Genomic DNA, 9,518 nt, shown 5'->3' with positions numbered 1-9,518 from the left:
TTTTCCTCCTTATATCCATCCAGCTATCCGATAACAGCTCTGGGTTTCATGTGAGTGCCTTTACTTATTTTCTTCATATGAGTTATGTCCTTTTCTGTGGTTGAAAAAGATACATTGTCAGGTTTTCCGCTAATGATGTATTTTGGCGAGAGTTAATGTACACTGATCTAATGGTTCACTTCCAGGACAACCTGTAATTGTAGCTGTGAAACAAACAATTCAAGTCAATTCAATGCTGATTTTCTCCTGTGCAAACACCGCCCCCATAGTATTCAATCCATAAGAAAGCCATGAAGACCGCAAACTAAAGAGGATAAAATGGCGAAAGTACCCAGCTTTGTTTTGCTTTGGCTTTACATTTGGAGTGACGCACGCCAAATTCTACATTTCCAAGCGTTTGCCTGGCTGCAGTATTCACCAGTACTGTCCCTGAGGGACTCGGTTTGGCAGTGACGACAGAATGATTAATGCCTTGCTCCATGCCCACCTGCAGCTTTTTTAGTGGACATCCATAAAGTGAAAGAAGAGCGCCTTTCAAAAGCCAGCTCAGGCTGCTCATCTGAGTGGAAAACTGACAGTAAGGCCATCAACACCTTGTTTATGGATGTGCTGTACATCCAGACAGATTGAATAAATACTGGATACAAAGAGCTGTGTAAAAAAGAATAATAATATAAGACGTCCCCATCATGTGCGCCATTCGAGATGAGCGGATATGTCTTATTCCCATTCTTTTTACAAACAGCTCCTCTTATTCAGTGCTCGTTGTACAAAGCGCTGGTCTTGATTAAGCCAAGTAGGTGTAGTGGTCGTTATAGGAAGGAGTCTCCCTCGGAAAGCCACTATGGTTGTTTTAGTACGCTGATTAATCTTCCGTCAGCTGTTATAAAAGAGCCCAGTGTGGACTGTCTGTCTTTACCCAGCGCTTGCCAAGGACCAAATGGTCAGTCTGGGTAAGAGGAAACCCATCTTGGCACCCTTGAGCCGTGTCCGCTCCTGCCAAGGTAAGCTATCAGACTGTAAAAGACAAGCCTCTCGACAAAGCACAGTCAGAGAATGGGCAGTTTAAAACCCTACCAGAGAATATCATACTAACATGGAGTTTCCTTACAGGAAAAACTCTGCCCTTTTTGTATTATTCTTTCTTCCTTTCTTCCACTATAAATTTTATAGTGGTTATATGATCGTCAGGCATGTTTAATTCCATGACACTGAAACATTGTTTTGAGAAATCGAATTTCCACAAATGACTGAATGAATGCCTTGACTTGATTCTTGGTGTTTTACATGAGCTTTATTATCTTCAAGGATCACATATTCGATATGCATCTGCATGTCAATGGTACGTGTAAACCTCAAAGTCACCAACACATAGAACAGAAAGCCAGGAAAAAGTATTCATGCAAAGCAACCTTTCAAAAATAGAAAAAGCCTAAGAGTTGTATCTGTCGGGTTATAAACTAAATCAAAAATCAAAATTCAAATTAGATTCAATCTTTCACACTGTGATTAAGCGATGGGCAAAATACAATCCTCAAGCCAATCAACTATTGCCGCGCGTACATATCCACGTCCCTCACGCACTGATCTTGGTGAAACAAGGCGAGCAGTAAGGCTTTCCCTTGTGCTCGGTGAAGCGTCCCTGGCTGAGTGGATGCAGGCAGAAGCTGCAGGTGAAGTGCTCGGGGTGGTACTTGCTCCCCATGGCAGAGATGCAGCGGCCAGTGATGGGCTGCTGGCAGCCCCCGCACAGCATCCCCTGCCGGGTGTGGAAGTGCAGCGAACAGAGGGGACGTCCCTCCAGCTCCATGAAGCTGCCTCCGGCGAAGGGCTTCAGGCAGTCCTGTTAGCAGGAACAGAGGCTATTCACTCCTTCAGCTGGGAGAGCGACACACAACTGTTTGAGTCACCGTTGGGATGGATCTGAAGTCATTGTGAGTTGATGACTCGAGATTTCCGACAGTAATTCAGACAGACGACATTAGGGAACAGGTACGGGGTTATAACATCTGGTTAAAGGATGCCTACAGGTGGACTGAGGACAATGGGGAACCAATCAAACCCAGACCCATTCAGCAGAGAGTGAAACACTGACGACTATTCTTCCCCGGGTCAGGATATAGAGAGAGCAGCTATGAAACCTGTTCTTATAGAGGAGGATAATATATATTAAACAAATGTTCGTGTCTCAATCAATTTCCAAGGTCATGTTTTTTAAATGAAGTCTCATTAATTATTACTCCTAGTCACATTAATAATGTTTGACATTAATAGTGTTGTTGTAACGGAAGCAAAAGTGCAAAATCGGTTAACTGGGACCAGGTGTAAGGGGTATTCAAGCGTGCCTATGGATCTCATGTAAAAGATACCTACTACACTCTTGATTTTAATTGCGACATTTCACAGCCTGTTCATCGGGCACCAGGTTTTCATTAGCCTAGGGGTGGTCAAAACTTGAAGCAAATGAAGAAGGCATGTGACTATCATTTCCAGTCTACCCTCCATCTTGGACCGGAGCCAGACCAAGTTTTGTGTGTGTGCGTGTGTGTGTGTGTGTGTGTGTGTGTGTGTGTGTGTGTGTGTGTGTGTGTGTGTGTGTGTGTGTGTGTGTGTGTGTGTGTGTGTGTGTGTGTGTGTGTGTGTGTGTGTGCATGCGTGCGTGCGTGTGTGTGCGTTTGTGTGCAAGCATGCATGCATGTGTGTCTCTTGTGTGTGTGCATGTATGTGTGTTTGCGTTGGTGTGCATGTATGTATGTATGTGGGTGTACATGCATGCGTGGATTTACGTGCATGTGTATTAATTTGCATATGTGATGCTGTGACCATGTGTGCTTGTGCGTGTGGGTGTGTGTGCTTGTGTGAGTGTGTATGTGGTCTGTGGTGCAGGACTCACAGCGCAGACAAAGCACTCTGGGTGCCAGGTGCCGTTGGCTGCATTCAGGTAGTTCTCCTTCACCGGCTCACTGCAGCCGGAGCACTTGGGAGCAAAGAGGAGGTAGAAGTCTCTGTTACAGTACGGCTTCCCGTCCTTCTCCAGGAAGCCTATTGGATGACAGGAGGAACCTCATTGGATGGCTGGCTGATTGGATGTCTGCACCTTGGGTTAACCATCCACACCCTACTTTGTGGAAGCTTGCCCAAGACAAAGTACAGCTCTCAGAGCGCAGCTGGCAACACATAGTGTGTGATTGCAATACCTCCATCCGTGCCCACATGTACATTTGACTCTTGTGTTGGTAGGGTACAGTGTTAAATGACACAGTGTACACGAGTTATAAACGCAATACCTGTGGTTAACCGTGTGACCAGTGTCAAAGGAAAACATTGTTTTTATGATTCTAACCAATATGTTCCACCGAAGAGAGATGGATGACAGACAGACAGATAACACGAGATGACAGGCAAACAGCTAACGGCAATGATATAAGATACAGGTTATCTGACCTTCCGTCCCAAACAGGTTTCCACAGTGGGTGCAGAAAAAGTGTTCAGGATGCCAACTCTGGTCTAGGGCTGTCAGGATGTTCTGCCAGAAACCACAAATGTTTGGGAAATCAGGCATCAGTTTGTCATGTTTCTTGTGAACTCATTTTTTGATAACTACATCACTATAAGTAGAGGAACCTCCATGATTGGGCCCTTGCAGTATCCACAGCGAGGGGAAAAGAGACGATGGTAGTCCTTCTCACAGTAGGCCTGTCCATCTCTCTCGAAAAACCCTTGGGTGCCCAGCTCCTTGTTGCATGACATACACACAAAGTGCTCCGGGTGCCACACCTCGCCCAGGGCTTGGATGATCTGGAAAGACGTCAGAGAAAGGACATGCAGAGATTTAGAAGGAGATGTGGAACCTCCGTCTGTCATGCTGTGAGTGTTTTCATACCTCTTAGCCAGCCACACGTAAGCTCAATAAACTAAGTAAACATCTTGAAGCACCGGTCAAAAAACGATCACTTCAATTTGGCATTAATTAACATTTCATAAGTCACTTGAAAAGCTTTTAATTCACAATTTTTTCAATGCTGCTTCAGTGCTTTCTCTGCTGATTTTATTGAAGTAATCAAAAACCAGTATTTAGAGTACTTGTACAATCGCCTTAACTTCTAACTTGATGGGAATTTCGATTCACTTAGAAGATTCATAGTCATTTGAGTGAATCACTAAAAAGATCTGAATCTTTTGAGTCCTTTGAATCTGAATCAGTTGAAATGTTGTCGCTGAATGAGCCCAGCAGCCCACTCCCTAGTGCCTAATGCGCACGCTCACAGCAAACCACTGTAATGCAGTTTTGAGGATATCCAGGGGAAATACGCGAACATATTTGAATATTAAAAAGGATGCATTGCAAACATCGGAGATGTCGCCAACGTGACTGCTATCTGAATTAGGAAAAAAACGTATGGATTAATTTTTTTTCTCTTCGAAGCTCGTCAAACACAGAAATATTCTGAGAGTTCACATAGTCAGCAAAGAACTTTATTTTGAATAAGCTACTTTCATTTTAGAATACAATCTCTCGTAAAATAATGCCTTTGTAACAAAAGAGTTTAACGATTTACATTCAGTACGAGCCCGACCCATTTAGTATGAGTCCGTTGAGGGTCTTTCACTCAACAGGATATGAGTCCGACCCATTCAATATGAGTAATTTGAGTTAGTCTTTCACTCAACCGGATACGAATCCGACCCATGAATTCGCTCAGTCTATGGATCTGGATCTGTGTACAGCTCTGTCTACAGGAAGTTCTTATTCAACCACGCAGCTGGCAGCTCCGGGTCCGTATGCTTAATCTAAGTTACTATGCAGATGAAAAACGGATGTGTTAATGTTGTTATAGACCTACAGTTTGATGACATTCGTGCATTGTTTTAATAATGTCGTCCGTAGCAGCCAGAACCGAAAGATTCGGGTTCATTGAGACCACGGACTCGTGACTCATGGGTGAATGTAAGGATTCGGATCTTTGAATCCGATTGACTCAGATTCAACCACCACTTGCTGCAGCGCTAAGACAAATTTCAGAAAGGGAGATACCTTTCCCAGGATGCTCTTGCCACATGAAGCGCAGTTGCCCTTAGCGACGGTACGGACGCCAATTTTCTCCAGGTCAGAGCTCAACCCTCCCAGGAGGTCATCAATGGCGTCTACTTTCTGATTGGACGATGAGGCCTTCCTGTCTGAACCTGCTGCGGGGGACGCGGCCGCCTTGTTCTCCTGCCGTCCACTTGTCACTTCCCCCTTCAGGGACTTCTTCTTCGAAAGCGGAGGAGGGTTTGAATGCGGAGAAGACAGAACCTAATTGATGAAAATATAATATAAATGTTGTTATTTGTTTTATTTGTCGATTACACAACTGTTGTCATGCCATGTCATTTACATTTTGCTCCGTCATTGAGTAACGAGATGGGTTTTGGCTCCCAGAAGGGACGCCTCTATAAGGAACCACGTTGAACACTTTGCGAATACTGCCCTCTTCTGAAAAATCTGGGTAATGTGTCCAAAACGTTTAAGCAGTTACAACCGTTCAATGATTTGGACTATATTATTGCTCTTGTATCCACAGTAGTGGCCTGAAAACTCTTCAGGATAAATTACACTCTGCTAACTCCCTCCTCAATCCACTCCCAGAAGGTTGAGGGCCATCAAAAACTAAAACCTCCCGCTTCCTCAACAGCACATACTGCAGAACCAAAAATCTCTTAAAGGTGAGGAGCAAGTCATGTGCAAATCTGCATTCCTGATATACTGGTGTAGGGATGTAGAGTTGTTAAAGGAGAAATATTATACCACCAGGTGTGAGTATGATTAGCCTTACAAGCAGTTTGGAAAATCTGCCCCATATGACATCACTAGTGGGCGTGTCCACCTAGATCTATTTTCGAAACGGCTTGTAAGGCTAATCACACTCACACCTGGTGGTATAATATTTCTCCTTTAACAACTCTACATCCCTACACCAGTATATCAGGAATGCAGATTTGCACATGACTTGCACCACTAAGCACCAATAAGTCACTTTAATCCAACATACAGCACTAACCCTGGCCTGTCAACCAGGTGTAACTGGGCTATATATCTTATGTGTGGGAATGTCCCTTTTTTATTCATCTGCCTATATGTTGTATCTAAGTGGGATCCTTGGGATCCGGTCAGCACCAGGCGGTCAGTACCAGGCGGTCAGCGCCAGGCGGTCAGCGCCAAGCTCAACGCTGTAACTAAACCGGACTTGTTTCCTTTACCCCGTATAGAGGATTGTATTGATGAAGTCGGTGCAGCCAAACTAGTAACGAAGTTAGATCTCCTTTAAAGAGTATTGGCCAGTGTTGTTAACTGAGAGGGCTTGTGAAGTTTCCGCTTTTATCACGCCTAAAGGGTTATTTTCTTATCGAGTCGTGTCGTTCGGGTTGCGTAATGCTCCGGGGACATTTCAGAGATTAAATAGTGTGTGTCATAGTGTGTGTTATAGTGTGTCATAGTGTGTGTCATAGTGTGTGTTAAAGTGTGTCATCGTGTGTGTCATAGTGTGTGTTATAGTGTGTCATAGTGTGTGTCATAGTTTGTGTTAAAGTGTCATAGTGTGTGTTATAGTGTGTGTTATAGTGTGTCATAGTGTGTTATACTGTGTGCTATAGTGAATAGTGTGTGTGTGTGTGTGTCATTGTGTGTGTCACTGTGTGTCATCGTGTGTCTGCCCGTTTCCGGTGTGTCATTGTTGTGTGTGTGTGTGTGTGTGTGTGTTCTTGGGGTGGCTGTTATTAGCTTCAGTGTGTGTGATTGTACTTGTCTGTTATGTTTTTTTCACATTATTTAGTTACCTGGTAATGGTTTGGTAATGGTGAAATGGGATATATTTTGGTATTCGATGTAGGTTTTGTCTAGCACTTCAAATAGTTTATTGACTATACTTGTGGGTGGTAGGTTTCTGAATAATTATTGTCTTCACTTTTGGTGGTGTTTTGGGTTGTGGGTAGGATCAGCGGAAACCTGGGGTTTCTGTCTTGTTAGGGGGAGGGTGTGACTGCTCTCAGCTCATTTTGTTTGGTTGTGTTCGTAGTCTGCTTTGATTTGGCGCAGACGTTTTGCGCATTTGTGGATTTGTTAATCATTTGCACGCTGGGAATACGAAATAAACCACTGTTTGTTCATGGTGAACCCTACTCTGGCCCTCTCATTTATGTTGCATCCTTCTCGGCTGCGCCATGCAGGATACTGCATGGGTGAAATGATGTTCCATGTTTTACGCGTCTTTTGTGTGGGTCTTTGTTATGTACTGTCATGAGCAAACTGAAACAAATCCCTAGCAACTTGTATAGAGTTGTATGGCAATAAAGTATTGAATCTTGAATCTCTCTTCGTAGGCTGTACATTTTTTCCAATTGAATGAAATTCTGCACGTATTTTCTTCATCATGCACAACAAATGTTGACAGAACAGAAAATTACTAAACTCTTCAAAACGTGTACATATGTGTTCCTGTGGATGCATGCGTTTTATTCTGGAAATATTTCTGGATGAACTGGAGGAGTCAATACTCTTACCCCTTGGCCGAGGCTGTGCAGTTCCTGCAGGATGGAATCCAGCTCTTTATCGGCGGAGGCATGGCTTGGTGCTGCCACCACGGGGGTTGGCAGGAAACTGCAGAGGCAGGGGCAGAGAAAGAGGCAGAGGCAGAGGCATAGAGAGAGAGCGAGGGATAATAATATAACATGTTACATTTTTCCACATATAGGTTACATCTATCGTTATTCATATTCATACTTAAGGTCCAAATCGATATGGTTCAACATTTAATTGAAATGAGCAACAGAAGCAAACTCGAGCTTTAAAGGTTAGTCTATTGTTTAGGATCAGTGAGAGAGTTACAACCTGTACACATTTGAAGCACAGGGTTTTCTGCTTTTTTCAAGCACACTGGGAGGCCCCATGTCAACACCAGCTCCTGCAATCTGAGATCATGACATATCATGATGACACATATGGTGAAGTTTAGGAAGGCAATCGCATGATACATATTGATACAATAAATTGCATTTTTTTAATCATTAAGAGATTCTTTATTGATTTCTGTACTTCTCCATGGCTGGAACTGCTTGTATTCAGTGGCACCGTTTCAGCAAAAGAGGAATTCACAGCCAACTGCTCCAATAGCAAATCTACATTCCGAAAATAACGTAGAATATGAGCATCAACACGTACATGCTTTTTTGTCCCTCTCTTTCTCTCTTTAACTATCACTGAAAATATAATTTTCCACGCTGTGGTTAAATGGCCCAGATTGTTAGTTGCTTGCTCTTGCAATTGAGGTTGCTTCCTCAGGAAGTGACACAAGTTGAAGGTAGAGAAGTGAAACGTTCCAAGATGTTGCACACAAGATTATGCTGCCTTCGTTACACAATCAGTCATTAAAGGTTAAAAAAAGATTTCATAATATTTTTATACTGTGTGTAAATTTTTCCTAAGGGGAAGTTGACTAAAAGGGTGTTGTTCTTCTAGAGGCAAAATATCACTTTAGCTTTAGTCAAATATACATCTACAACATCTACAACCATATACATCCACATCAAGATCTAATTCAGTTATTTTCTTGCCCTTAATCGTTTTTTGTGGAAAGATTATGAGGTATCCATCCCAACACGTCGAAGTACTAAAAAGCAGTACCAATTCATTTAAATTGGAGTACTGGAATGTAAGTCAATTCTTCTATACATTGAGAATGCATTCTTAAAAAGGTGAAATGACATACATAATCTGTATAAAAATACATGGCTATTCATGAACTAATATTAAAAAAATACATATACTGCTTAGCAAATAGAAGAAAGATATGAAGTAAAACAAAACGTCTTACCCAGTTCATCCAAGTCCATGTTTGCACTCTGTCTTGTAAGCCTAAATAAAGTATCAGCTCATATCTCTCGCTCTAATTTTCTCTCTCACTCGGGCCCGGCCCTGGGCATAGGCAGTATAGGCGAATGCTAAGGGCGCATCCATCGACAGGGGGCGCCAAAAATATGTCTTTTTTTTGCATACTGTATTCATCTAACTTTAACTTCAATGTTAATATTACTTAGTACCAGTAGTTATGTCGAAATAAATATCAGAACATAACATAACATGTAAAATAAAAGAGCGCCCTAGTTTCCAAGCGCCCTATTTTCTATCTAAAATAAAAGAGTCTCAAAGACAAAGCTTTGCAGCTTCTCTGAGTGTATGAACATTGGTAGTCGAATTTACTGTGCGATCCAAAGGGGTGGGGCGCCAGCAAAAATCTTGCCTATAGGGCGCCAAATTGGTCAGGCCCTGCTTGATTGATTGATTGATTCTATTTGACCATTCTTGACACAAAAATATGAAACAACAACCTGTGCCATACATTATATCAATAAAGATAGTCGAGGATGACACAATAAAGCCCTAAGGCTTATTTCCATTGTGGTCCGTACTCCGTATAGGGCACTCTCTCTGTCGCTGTGCCTGTGAGTTAGTAACAATTTGGTTTCTGACACACTATCACCAC

The 9,518-nt window shown here is 42.7% G+C and overlaps 1 protein-coding gene across 1 annotated transcript; it reads right to left on the bottom strand.

Annotated features, from left to right (window-relative positions):
• Positions 1–1,254: 1,254 nt before the first annotated feature.
• Positions 1,255–9,084, bottom strand: lpxn (leupaxin). Its single transcript, XM_056604363.1, has 9 exons — positions 8,850–9,084; positions 8,072–8,154; positions 7,868–7,947; positions 7,540–7,636; positions 5,036–5,296; positions 3,625–3,798; positions 3,445–3,526; positions 2,894–3,042; positions 1,255–1,843 (listed from the first exon to the last, which is right to left on the bottom strand). The coding sequence occupies exons 1-9, from the start codon at positions 8,866–8,868 to the stop codon at positions 1,577–1,579; spliced, it is 1,212 nt and encodes a 403-aa protein (XP_056460338.1). The 5' UTR covers positions 8,869–9,084; the 3' UTR covers positions 1,255–1,576.
• Between the last annotated feature and the right edge of the window lie 434 nt (positions 9,085–9,518).

This window comes from Gadus chalcogrammus, chromosome 12 (assembly GCF_026213295.1).
Source record: "Gadus chalcogrammus isolate NIFS_2021 chromosome 12, NIFS_Gcha_1.0, whole genome shotgun sequence".
Classification (NCBI taxonomy): domain Eukaryota; kingdom Metazoa; phylum Chordata; class Actinopteri; order Gadiformes; family Gadidae; genus Gadus; species Gadus chalcogrammus.
Note: the sequence above shows the minus strand (reverse complement) of the source record. Positions and strands in the feature narration are given on the sequence as shown.

Excerpts from the sequence above, each read along its gene's own strand:
- lpxn (XM_056604363.1), bottom strand. Across the intron at positions 7,637-7,867 it reads TGTGCTTCAAATGTGTACAG|TTTCCTGCCAACCCCCGTGG; the intron begins GTTGTAACTCTC and ends CTGCCTCTGCAG. Across the intron at positions 5,297-7,539 it reads TGCACAGCCTCGGCCAAGGG|GTTCTGTCTTCTCCGCATTC; the intron begins GTAAGAGTATTG and ends TTCATCAATTAG.